This window comes from Mastigoproctus giganteus, chromosome 11 (assembly GCF_048544385.1).
Source record: "Mastigoproctus giganteus isolate SK-2022 chromosome 11, ASM4854438v1, whole genome shotgun sequence".
In the NCBI taxonomy this organism is placed as follows: domain Eukaryota; kingdom Metazoa; phylum Arthropoda; class Arachnida; order Uropygi; family Thelyphonidae; genus Mastigoproctus; species Mastigoproctus giganteus.
In genome coordinates, this window is record NC_143585.1 from 13,121,084 (window position 1) to 13,134,955 (window position 13,872).

The 13,872-nt window shown below is 38.7% G+C and overlaps 1 protein-coding gene across 1 annotated transcript in view; it reads right to left on the bottom strand.

The window, feature by feature from the left end:
* LOC150077726 (MFS-type transporter SLC18B1-like) overlaps positions 1 to 13,872 on the bottom strand; it is a 296,012-nt gene that overhangs the window by 70,342 nt on the left and 211,798 nt on the right. Inside the window, exon 10 of the mRNA XM_090385228.1 lies at positions 2,246 to 2,341. Coding sequence (XP_090241354.1) covers positions 2,246 to 2,341 — 96 coding nt within the window. The remainder of the gene's footprint in view (positions 1 to 2,245; positions 2,342 to 13,872) is intronic.

A 13,872-nucleotide genomic window follows, 5' to 3' on the forward strand; every position in this document is an offset into this window, starting at 1 on the left:
GGAACTCCACTAATAACATTAATCCACGTTGAGCAGTGTCCATTGATTATCACTCTCTGTCTTCTGCCACTCAACCATCCCCTTATCCATAGCAGCAATTTGCCTCCAATACCACACTGCTCCAATTTGTGCAGCAGTCTTCCATGTGCAACAGTATCAAAAGCCTTCCTAAGATCCAAATATATAATATCAAAGTTATTCCTTGCATCCAGTTCTTTTGTGACTACATCATAGTATCCAATCAAATTGGTCAGGCAAGACCTGCCCTTAACAAAACCATGCTGCGTCTGAGCTATAATTGAATTCTTGTCTAGATGATCCTGCAGTGCTTCTTTAACCAGTGCCTCCATTAATTTACCTGGAACAGAAGTTAAACTAACAGGTCTATAATTACTTGTGTCAGCCTTTGATCCTCCTTTGTGAATTGGGGTTACATTTGCACATCTCCAGTCTATGGGTACCTACCCTGAGTCCAAAGAAGCTCTCATAATTATGGCTAGGGGTTTGCATACTTCCTTTGCTGCCTCCTTTAATATAACTGGATAGATCCCATCCACCCCAGGTGCCTTTTTTATGTTTATCCTCAACAATCTCTCCTCCACTTTCCTCTCAGTTATTACAAAATCATCCAGCTCACTGCCAATGTTTACTTTACCTACATCATTCTCCTTCCTGAATAACTCCTCATGCGTGAATGTAGATGCAAAATACTTGTTTAGATTGTTAGCCACCTGAGCAGGATCCTCAACTGTTGAACCATCAATATCCAGTGGACCAATCTGATTCATTCCTTTCCTTCTCGAGTTCAAATATGTAAAGAACTCTTTTCTGTTTTTCTTTGCATCCTTTGCCAAGGATTTTTCGTAGTCTGCCTTTGCCTGCCTAATCTACACATAAATAAAGGCAGTCCTCTATTTACAATGATTATTTGTTATTTGTTACAATGACATCAATATTTTGTCTTCAGTATGAGTCACAAATTTTCACTATAATGATTATTAAAACTGAAAGGTATGCTAGAATTATTTTTCTCTGTGCAGTGAGACAAAATGCATTGTATGGTGTGCCACTGTAGAATAATCATTTAATTCTATAAGTCTGAGAATTTTTATTTATATTTAAATAGTGGTTATTTCAATGAAAAGTTATGAATAAGTTATCAATAAGTTGTTTTTCACTGTGACAATAACAGTATACAAATAATGTACAGAAAATTACCAACAAGTACAGCTACACATACGCTGTTGAAAAGGTTACAAAATGAAATCTCTTTATCAGTGAAATTAAGTGTTAAGCTGATATAATGATGTTTAATTTATGGACTCCCCCAGTAATGGATATGATATTTTTCCATGTTCATTGAGAATTACTGTGCAAGGAAATATTAGGACAACAAAAACTTGATCGTGCAAGATAACTTGAAGGATCCAATTCATAATATTCATGTTCTATTTTTACCTCCAAACAAATGGTATGCAATTAATCAACTTCACAATGGTGACATTACAAGCAATGGACCTGGAAGTGATTTCCACATTCAAAAGGTTTGCTAATACTACCACACTGTTAGCCAGTTGAACACCAGCAAATCACAAAAAAGTAAAACAAATTATGGACAGATAGAACCTCATAGGAATGCATTCTATGAGGTTCTATCTGTTTATCTGTTAATCATGTTTATACTGATTTTTTCCTATGAAAACATCCCTGTTTCAATTAAAGTGATTTCAGTTAACATTAGCATTTGCAAAGGCACGTGATCCAGCCGAAAAAAAAAAAAAAAAAAAACCCACCCTTATTTCACCCATCCACTCATTCCAAATGTTTGTCTAGTTCTGCCTTGAATCTATTTAAGCTGTCAACTTCTACGACAGATGGAAGTTTGTTCCAGCAATGAACCACCCGCTGGCTAAAGTCAAACTTCCGCACATCTACCCTACAACTGTCTTTACCCAATTTGGTTTTATGCCCTCTCAGGCGATTATTCTTAATATCATGCTTTCTAAGAATATATCCTCATAAATAAAGGACTTCCTTTGAAAGTCTTTTAGTTTTTTTACCAGCTGTGTCTCATCCTTAATATAGAATAAGGTTGTGTGTGCATGCGTGTGTGCATGCTTGCAAGCATGCATGAATGAGAGAGAGAGAGAGAGAGAGAGAGAGAGAGAGAGAGAAATGGAGGGAGAGAGGAAAATCAATAGAAATTAATTTTAAAAAATTAATTAAATGAATAAAGGATACTTACACAGCTGCATCTAAAACACATTCAAAAGTTGGAACATAAGCCATGGCTAGAGATACACCCAATAAGAAGATGGCCAATATATTCATCCAGACTTTTCTGAAATATAACAAAAATATTTAAATATTTTACTTATAGATACTTTAAAAGCTGTTACTCCCTCCACGGGATCAAACATTGATCATTAAGTTCATGATCCCACAATTTTCTGTGGCGAGAAATAGAAAATTCCATGGTGCAGCATGGAATACCACAGCTGTGGAAAATCATAACCTTTACAGTAATAATTTAAAAACATTGAAATCACCAAGGAAAATTACCTCACTGTTAAGATTATTACTATATTTAATATGACCCTTGTACAATGTGAAAGTAATAATATACTTTATTAAGCCAATCGAATCGACTAAACCACTATACATTAAGGTGACATTTCGGGCATCTTGCTAATACCCATCATCAGACCATGCTTTTGGGGGTTACAAATTTAACTATATTATAATATTACAATAACAATTGCAAATATTACAATTACAAAAATTATTGATTCATTGCGATTTACTGTTACAACAAAAACAGATATTAATTTAACTAAATCCAAATACATAAAGATTAAATTCTTACCTGCTGACAGACTCCTACTTTCTGCCAATGCTGCCAGAATCCTGATGTGTATCCAGGCAAGAGGTGCTGCCAGTAGTAAATTTCTAGGTGAGGAATTAAGCCAAAAAGAATCCCTCACCTATAAAAGTCGAGTTTCAAAGAGAGGAAGTGAAATAGTTCCAAGTTAGTGGAGTTGGGAGAACAATAGAGGTAACAGATGAATTTGACAGAATATGGTAGAGAGATTTGAAACCAGAGAATCTTGAAAAGAGGAGATTCCAAAGCACTAAGTCTATGACAGGGAATATCAGAACAGTTATATGCACAGGTACCACCATTGAAGCGAAAGGAATCATACAGCAAATAATTCGGACAACTGAGATAAGCAGTGGTTGAATCAACCAATAACTGGGATTCTGTCAGAAAAAGTACATGGGGTTTGGCAGACTGTAAGTGGCAATGGACATCATTGAGATTAGAACTGAGACCATGTATATTTGTGTAATGAACATGGGAGGTTTAGATCTTTTCGCAGTACTTTGCATTTGTCAATGTTAAACTTCATTTGCCATTAACCACCATGACAACCTTTTTATCATCTGCAGCTTGGAAATTAAGTCTGATATGTCTTCATCAATATCATTAATAAATACAGAAAACAACAATGGACCCAACACCGAACCCTGGGGAACTCCACTAATAACATTAGTCCATGAAGAGTAGTGTCCATTGATTACCATTCCCTGTCTTCTCCCACTCAACCATCCCTTTATCCATAGCAGCAATTTGCCTCCATTGCCACATTGCTCCAATTTATGCAGCAGTCTTATATGTGAAACAGTATGAAAAGCTCTCCTGGAATTCAAGTGTATGATATCAAAATTATTTTTTGCATCCTGCTTCTTTGTTACAGCATCATAGTATACAATCAGGTTGGTCAAACAAGATTGCCCCTAAATAAATCCATGCTATTACTGCAGTATACTTGCATCTTAGTCTGCATTACTTTAGCCAGTGACACCTTTATTTTCCCTGGAACAAAATTAAGCCAACAGGTCTGTAATTATTTCCATCCCTTTTTGATCTCCCTTTGTGAATTGGAGATACGTTTGCATATCTCCAGTCCATAGGAACCTACCATGAATCCTAAGATGCTCTCATAATAATCACTAGGAATTTGCTTACCACTTTTTTTTGCCTTGCTTAATATATCTGGACAGATCCCAATCACTCCATGGACTATTTTTAATTTTAGCCTTCAACAATTTCTCTTCTACTTTCCTCTCAGATATAACAAAATCATTTCGCTCTCTCTTAGAAATTGATAAACTTCTGGCATCCACCTTTCTAAAGAATTCTTTGTGTGTGAATGTACATGTAAAATACCATTCAGTTTGTTAGCAACAGGATCATTTGTTGATGATCCTGAGACAGGATCATCAACAGTTAAACCGCTTACATAAAGTGGACCAACGTAATTCAACCCCTTCCTTCTACTGTTAATATAAACAAATAAGTCTGCTACTTTTCTTGGCATTCTTTTCCTGACACTTCTTGTAATGTCCTTTACAAGAAGTAATATCCTTCTTGTAACCTCCTTTCTGACATGATTACACACTAGTTTATACCTACTATAGGCTTCTGTATCATGTGATACTTTATATACACCCCCTGAATTTTTATTCTATGCCACAAATCTCATCAGTTCATCTGACATCCATTTAGGTCTAAACCTTGAATGGCATTTCTTAGTTGGTATGAAAAGCTGAATAGTTTCAACAATTACTTTTCTGAATGCTTCCCATTTAGAATTTGCTGACGGTAATATTGTGCATTGGCCTCACTGTATAGAATTTCAAAACTGCCCAAGACCACTGTAATCACCCTTACAAAAACAAAAGCCCTTCCCTTTTACAAACCAGCAGTGGGACATCCTATACTGTGACCATTGCCACCCATTTTTTGGGAATGAGAGTAGCCTTGTTCCGGGGAAGTTTTTACTGCTCCTGGAAATAGAAGTTTTTTCTGTTTTATTAGCTTAAATTGGCATATTAACTTATTTTCTAGAGTAGATTTATATTCCTAGTTACGATACTTAGATAAAAGTTTAACTTAGATAGAGATTTTGTAGGTTATTACTTAGTATTGGTAAGAGTATCCAATCCACGCGTTACAAGCAGCTCCGCTGAATGGGAAGTTTTTAAGCCATATTTAGCCGCTTTATTGACCAATTGTTGTATTAAATTATTTTCTATAAGTAGTTTACAGACCTAGTCAAGATCCTTGGTTTATTCTGAATTGAGACAGTGAGATTTTGGAAGTTAATTAATACTTAAGTATCCGTAGATTTACCGTTCGTACCTTGCCACCATTGCTATACGATACGTTATATCCCGAACTAGATAGCTTTAGCTTAGTATAGTATAGTATATTATATAATATTGTCAATTAATCAGTAAAATCTGTTAATCTTGTTAAACTTCATTGTTAATTAAATAATACTTTTTAACTAAATACTATAACTATATTTTTTTAACAAAATGCATATAACGATTTAACTTTTACAAAGGTAACATAATTAATTAACACATAACTTGATACGGAAGTTATATAAATGGAACTCGTAGATAATACTCGATACTGAAAAATATATATAGATATACAGTGTTATAACTGTGTTGGGATACAAGTTTAGGGCTATAATTTTGTACTGAAATTGAAATTTTATTGAAATTAAATCGAAATCATGACTCAGACCAGAGCAGCAAAGCAAAAGGCTCAAGCTAATGTGAGTGCTGTGGCTCAGGGGAGAACTAAGGGGGCAGTTGCCCTCTGAATCACAGCCTTTTAAAATGCACTGCTTGCTTGATATTTGTAGAGCAATTGGGTATGGGACATGATATTGCCATGGGGGATGTCTTTGTGTGTGCGTGATGTAAGGAGTGTAAGTAAATCAGGCGACAACTCAGTGTTGTTATGGACCTATATGAGAGCTTGAAGGACAGGGTGGAAGCCCTCGAAGGATCTAAATTGAGGGGCACATCAAGCTCTCAGCTGCCCACATCAATGCCAGAGCTTGCACTTGAACATCACGCAACACAGTGGCAACACCCAAGCCAGAATGCGCTAGTCCCACAGGAACTAGTAGTTGTTGGTAACTCTATTGTCAGTGAAATGGGGAACATGGTATGTAAATAGGATAGCTGGAACAGGACCAGGGTATGTCTTCCATTGGCAAAGGATGATGACGTTGTAGAGCAGATACCATCTTTTAAGGGCACAAAAGGTGATATTGTTGTACACGTTGGCAATAATAATATTAAGAGTAGGCGACCGGCTGAATTACTTAACAAGTACAGGTCACTGTTGAAAAAAAGTCGTGAATTAGGGTTGAATTTGAAAGTGTCTGCAATTCTGCCCAGACACGAAAGGAGGGAGTATATGATCAGAGAGCTTTGTCGATCAATTCGGCCATGGAAAGACTGTGCAAGGCTCAAGGGGTAGAAATTTTTTCAGCCTGGTCTGTACTTGTTAACAGAAGAGACTGCTTCTACAGGGATGGGATACACTTAAATAGAAAGGGTGCAAGAATATTTGCTGATGTTATCGAAACAGTGTTAGGTGGGTCGGAAAACTGCTAGTTTGAGGGGATACAAGGACTAATAGATTAACAGTAGCCACTGGCAGAGGTGAAAGTGATTCTTGCACTGCTTCTATTGGAATGAGCAGCAGCCTGGAAAGCAAGATGCAGGGTACTTCAGAGACTGCTGGGAGAGACTGCATTACAAGTAAACACATGGGTTGTGTTAGGGTAGCTAAGAATAGGAACAGGTGCATGTATACTTGCATGTACACCAATGCTAGGAGTTTGGTAAATAAATTTGATGTCAAAACATCAAAGGCAGATATTGTTGGGATATCAGAGATGTGGTGGCACACAGATATAAGGAATGCACAACTGGATTTTGGGGAGTACAATGTCTACAGAAAGGATAGACAGGATAGGAAGGGAGGAGGGGTTATCCTATTAGTTAAAAAACACATAAAATCCAAGGAAGTGAAGCCAGTCAAAGTTGCTGGACAGTGCAGGGTCGAGTCAGTTTGGTGTGACATAAGCACTGGGAGATCAAAACTGAGAATAGGAGTGTGCTGTAGGCCTAATGACTCTGATGAGTATAATAAGAAACTGTACAGGGAAATAGACTGGGCCACTAAATCAGAGAGTCTTATAATGGGGGATTTTAATTTCCCAGATACTGACTGGAATTTGTGGGTTGGTCACTCAGACACTAGAGAGGCTTTTGTGGATTTATTTGATGATTGTTTTCTACATCAGCATGTTAGGGAGGCAACTAGAGGGAGTAATACTCTTGATCTGATTATCAGTAGTGATTCTTCATGCATTAAGAATCTGCAGATAATGGAACCACTAGATGGCAGTGATCACAGTGTGCTGAAGTGGGATTTACTCAAAGAGGTAACTACCATCAGAGGTAAAGGGAAGGGATTTTGCTTTCGTAAAGGCAACTACGATGGTCTGAACCAGTATTTAAATTCTATTCAGTGGGACCAACTGATGATGTTACCAACAACAATTTCAAAATGGGAAGCAATCAAAGAATTTATCTTGGAACCTACTAGGCTTTATATACCAACTAAATGGATGTCAGATGAATTAATGAGACATATGGCAGAGAAGAAAAATGCACTGGATACAAATAAATTAATGGGTGACATGAAAGCCTATGATAGATATAAGCTGGTCTGTAATCAAGTCATAAAGGAGATTAGGCAGGATTATAAGAAATCCTTGGCAAAGGATGTAAAGGAAAACACAAAAGAGTTCTTTACCTATGTAAACTCTAGAAGGAAAGGGATGAATCAGATTGGTCCAATGGATATTGATGGTTCAACTGTTGATGATCCTGCTTAGGTGGCTAACAAACTAAACGAGTATTTTGCATCTACATTCACACATGAGGAGTTATTGAGGAATGGGAATGCCAGAGGTGAAGTAAACTCTGGCAGTGAGCTAGATGATTTTGTAATAACTGAGAAGAAACTAGAGGAGAAATTGTCGAGGATAAACATAAAAAAGGCACCTCGGAAGGAAGGGATCTATCCAGTTCTATTAAAGGAGGCAGCAAAGGAAGTAAGCAAACCCTTAGCCATAATTATGAGAGCTTCTTTGGACTCAGGGGAGGTACCCATAGACTGGAGATGTGCAAATGTGATTCCAATTCACAAAGGAGGATCAAAGGCTGACACAAGTAATTATAGACCTGTGAGTTTAACTTCTGTTCCAGGAAAATTAATGGAGGCACTGGTTAAAGAAGCACTGCAGGATCATCTACACAAGACTTCAGTTATAGCTCGGATACAGCATGGTTTTGTTAAGGGAAAGTCTTGCCTAACCAATTTGATTGGATACTATGAAGCAGTTACAAAAGACCTCCGTGCAGCGAATAACTTTGATAATATATAATTGGATCTTAGAAAGGCTTTTGATACTATTGCATATGGAAGACTACTGCATAAATTGGAGCAGTGTGGCAATGGAGGCAAATTGCTGCTATGGATAAAGGGATTGTTGAGGGGGAGAAGACAGGGAGTGGTAATCAATGGACACTGCTCATCGTAGACTAACGTTATTAGTGGAGTCCCCCAGGGTTCAGCGTTGGGTCCATTGCTGTTTTTTGTATTTATAAATGATATTGATGATGGTATATCAAGCTTAATGTCCAAGTTTGGAGATGATGCAAAGGTTGGCAGGGTTGTTAAGGCTACTCCTGACAGTATGCTGCTGGAACAGGATCTGGAAAGGTTGAGCAGATGGGCTGAGAAGTGGTAAATGAAGTTTAACATTGACAAATGTATAGTACTACATATGGGGAAACAGTAACCCCAGAGTAATGTATCAACTCTTTGGTACTGCACTTGACAGTGGAAGAGAATGAAAAGGACCTGGGGGTAATTGTGCAGGCAGATATGAAGTTTTCTGAGCAGTGCAGATGGGCTGCAAGAGTAGCTCATGTTGTCTTGTCAATGATATACAAGAATTTTTCTAGCAGGAATAAGGAGGTGACTATTCCCTTGTTGTATAAGGCAATGGTCAAGCCACACCTTGAATACTGTATACAGGTCTGGAGGCCTCATTTCAAGAAGGATGTAGAGCTGCTGGAACGAGTATAGAGAAGGGCAACAAGATTAGCGAATGGAACAAAGGGTTGCTCTTACGAAGAAAGGCTTAAGTTCTGCAAATTACAGTGTCTGGAGACTAGGCACCGGCAAGGTGATTTGATAGCAGTGTATGAAGCCTTGAATGGTTTGAGCATGCTCAATGCTGATGGGATTCTTAATCTTGCTCAGAATAATCACCTGAGAGGGCATAAATTCAAATTGAGGAAACACAGATGTAGGATAGATGTGCAGAAATTTACCTTTAGCCAGCAGGTAGTTGGTTGGTTGGTGGAACAGACTTCCATCCCTTGTGGTAAAGTTGATAGCCTAAATAAATTTAAGGCTCAGCTGGACAGGTATTTCAAACGAACGGAGGGGTGAAATGGGAATGTTTTTTTTTTTTTTTTTTGTTCTTTTTTTTGGCTGATGCTGCATAAGCTTGCTTTCTGGCATCATATGCTTTTACTGATGCTAATGATGCTAATTGATTCTTTTATCTGTGGATTCTTAATGCATGAAGAATCACAGCTTTGGTCCTTGAGGTTGTCACAGACATTCTCTCAGATATGCCAAACAAGCTGTACTTGCTACCTGGGAATCTAAAACGCTGATGACTGATATTCGGGTGACACTCAAGTGGACCCAATTTCGCCGATGTCCGGACGGTCTGTGACAGCCAAATCCTCTGCTTGCACCTTCACGAAGGTGGGACTGTTAGTAATCCTGGGTATAACCTCCATGCACAAGTACATGGTGGTTGACCACCCAAGTGTGAACCAACGTAAGCAGGGGTCGAGATGTGGCACCCAAACCACATGGAGGAACGCCGCCCCTCTGTGTTACCAGGCAGTACTAGGTGGTAGATGACTCCCATCAACCAGTGAAATACCACCACTTTGCTTATTGGAGGCTTGAAGTGGTGGAACCCATGTTTAGTCTCTAGAGCTAAGTTCAGGTCAACCCTTCCCTATCTCTTCCATCATGCAGTATGATTGATGACTTTTGAGGTTATGATGACCGTCGTGGGAAGATCCAATATTCCTTACATTTCGAGGGTACAGCTCTAAAACGGTGTTCGGAGGCCGGCCGCTAGTTAGTACACCGGACTGAACCTATTGGTAACTCTCTAGGAAGCTTCCGGATCAGCTAGTGTATAATCTTGCTACCTCTACTCTGCCAGATAGTGACTGGAGGGAGTCCGAGTAGTGTGTATGCGGGGAGCATTGTCGAGGCCACGTTATGTCAAGGATCTGGGTATATTCTTACCACATGTGCGCCATATCCAAAAATTTCATTACTTCATACAGCATGTCCCACCTACTTTTTCTTACTATTGAATACACCATGAATTGTCAAACTAATAGAGCAAGCTTATCTGCGAAAAGATCTAAACCTTCCAAGGACTTCCTAATTCATTCCACAAATATACGTGGTCTCAATTCTAATCTCAACGATGTCCATTTCCACTTGCAGTCTGCCAAACCCCATGTACTTTTTCTGACAGAATCTCAGTTATCGGTTGATTCATCTACTGCTCATCTCAGATGCCCAAATTATTCGCTGTATGATTCCTTTCGCCTCGAAGGTGGTACTTGAGCATATGTCCGTTCTGATATTCCCTGTCAGAGACTTGGCAATTTGGAATCTCCTCTCTTTGATCTTCTCTGGCTCAAAATCTCTCTACCACATTGTGTCAAATTCATCTGTTGTCTCTACCGTTCTCCCAACTCCACTAATCACTTGGAGCTCTTTGACTTCCTCTCTTTGCAACTTGATTTTCTCCAGTCCAACTTTCCTAACAGCGAAGTAATTTTCCTTGGTGATTTTAATGTTCACAACTCCAGCTGGCTTCCGTTTTCTAGTCACACTGACCCAGCAGGTCGAGATGCTGAGGCTTTTGCAATTACTAATGACCTAGCACAGAGTGTTCATTTACCTACAAGAATATCGGACAATCCTAATCATACAGCCAATACGCTTGATCTTTTTCTCACAAACAACCCTTCTAAGTACACGGTCGAAGTGAGAGGTCCTTTAGGCACTTCAGATCACAACTTGGTGATTGTCTCTTCTCCAATGGAACCTTTATCTCATGGCTATTCCCAACCACGTGTTGTTTGGCATTACAAGAATGCAAAATGGGATGACCTACGAGACTTCTTTTCTTCTTTTCCTTGGTCGGATTACTGTTTCAAAACTTCTGATGTCAATGTTTGCTCAGATCGTGTCAGTGAAATTATTCTGGCAGGAATGGAATCCCTTATCCCACACTCCACTTTAAAATCTCGTCCTTTATCTAAACCTTGGTTTTCCAATAAATGTGATAAGGCTGTCCAAGAGAAGAATGTTGCATATCGTAATTGGCTTGTTTCTAATTCTTCAGTTTCATTTTCTGCCTACACCAAAGCTCGCAACAGTTGTAAAGCAGTTATTAATCAGTCCAAACTAGAGTTTGAACAGGCTAAGAGTAGAAAACTTGCTTCTTGCCCTAATGGTAGCCGAGCATTCTGGTCTCTTGCCAAAGTTATTGGCCGCAACTTTTGCCCATCTTTGCTCCCACCTCTGTCCAAACCAGATGGTTCTGTTGTCACTTCAGCCAAGGATAAAGCTGACCTGCTAGCATCCCATTTTTCTTCCAGCTCATGTATTAATGATCTTGGTAAAACACCTCCCACCATTCCCAACATGCTCCATTCAATGCCTCCTGTGGTCTTCCGTCAAAAGGATATCAGAAGGATTTTGATGAATCTTGATGCTAAGAAAGTTCCAGGTCCTGATGGTATATCTCCGCGTTTTCTCAAAACCTGTGCTCCTGAACTTACTCCTATTCTTTGCCGCCTTTTTTCACTTTCTTATTCCAAAGGTGTTTTTCCTGCTGCTTGGAAATTTGCTCATATCCAGCCAGTTCCTAAAAAGGGTGACAAATCCCTCCCATCCAATTATCGTCCCATTGCAATTACTTCTACTCTTTCTAAAGTAATGGAGAAATCAATTAACCGCCAACTCTTAAACTACCTAGAAACCTTCCGTCTGATCAATGATCACCAGTATGGATTCCGTCAGTGTCGATCCACTGGAGATATTCCGGCTTATGTTACCCATTTATGGACTAATTCAATGGAAAGGTTCGGTGAAACACAAGTAGTTGCTCTTGACATCTCAAAGGCTTTTGATCGTGTTTGGCATAAAGGTCTTCTAAACAAGCTTCCATCTTATGGTTTGCCATCTGTTTTTAGTAATTGGTTATCCAGTTTTCTCTCTGATCGCTCACTGAGGGTGATGGTAGATGGCTCTCTGTCTTCTAACTTCTCCACTAATGCCGGTGTCCCCCAAGGTTCAGTTCTTTCCCCCACTCTTTTCCTCTTGTATATCAATGACCTTCTTCCATTGACTGGAAATCCTATCCATAGTTTTGCCGATGATAGCACATTGTATTCAACTTTCCATTTTGAGAAACCTTGTCCTGCTCAATCAGCTTCAACTTCTCGAAAATCTGCTACCAATTCCTTAAATGCCAATCTTCTCCAGTGGGGCAAAGACAACTTAGTTGATTTCGACCCTTCTAAAACTCAGTCTTGTCTTATATCTCGCAAAAAGGATTCTTCTGCTCCTATGCTTATCTTTAGTGACACTCCGATTTCTAGGCAAAATGATATATCTCTTTTAGGGATTACCCTGACTTCTAATCTCTCCTGTTACAAGCACATTACAAATATTGCTTCCTCTGCATCTAAAAAACTTGGTTTTCTCTTTCGCTCTCGGCGTTACTTTTCTTCCAAACAGCTGCTCACTCTGTATAAATCGCAAATCTGCCCTGCCATGGAATATTGTTCCCACATCTGGGGTGGTGTCCCCAAAACCTCTCTCAGGCTTCTTGATTCCATTCAGAAGAGGGCAGTTAGGTTAATTAATGATTCATCTCTAACAGAGTCTCTCCACTCGCTTTCTCATAGACGCACTGCTTCTGCTGCATGCCTCTTCTACAGATACTTCCATGGGCACTGTTCTTCTGAATTGGCTTCTATAATTCCTGCTCTCTCTTTCAAAACAGTCTGAACACGTGCCGCCACCAGCCAACATCCATTTACTGTCCAACTTCAAACCCACAGAACCAACTTTTCATCTTCCTCATTTATTCATTCAACTGCCGTCGTTTTCTGGAACAACCTTCCTTCATACGTATTTCCTGAAAATTACAATCTACAGAAGTTCAAGTCCAATGTCAACAAATATCTTCTTTCGTCTTCTTAACCTCAAACCCAAGCACGGTACTAAGTACTATAGGTTCTAATATCTCTCGTGTTTCCGGTTCACATAAAAAAAAAAAAAAAAAAAAAAGCTGATAATCAGATAAAGAATATTGCTTCCTCGTGTAGCCTCTCTAACATGCTGCTGTAAAAAACAATTATCCATTAAATATATAAAAGTCTTATGTGTGAGTGACCAAACAAAAGTTGCAGTAAGTATCTGGAAAGTTACAATTTCCTATTGTAAGTTATTCTGATTTACTAGCTCAATTTATTTCTCTGCATGTTTCTTATACTCATCACAATCATTAGGCCTGTGACACATTCATACCCTCACTTTGGTTGGTTAGTTAGTTTTATGGAGCATTGGTAACTAAGGCCATAATGCACCAAGTCAAGATAAACAAAGACATTAAAAAATATATTTGGTAACCCAAATAGGTTACTATGTCAAAAAAGAAATATACATCAAAAGAAAAACGAATATGAGTGTATAAGTTAATGGATTGTAAAAGTTAAAAACATCAGACAAATTGTCTTGGTCATCTAAAATCTGGCTGAGTGTGAAGGGTTCAACCAGGTTAATAAAATGCATAAAAC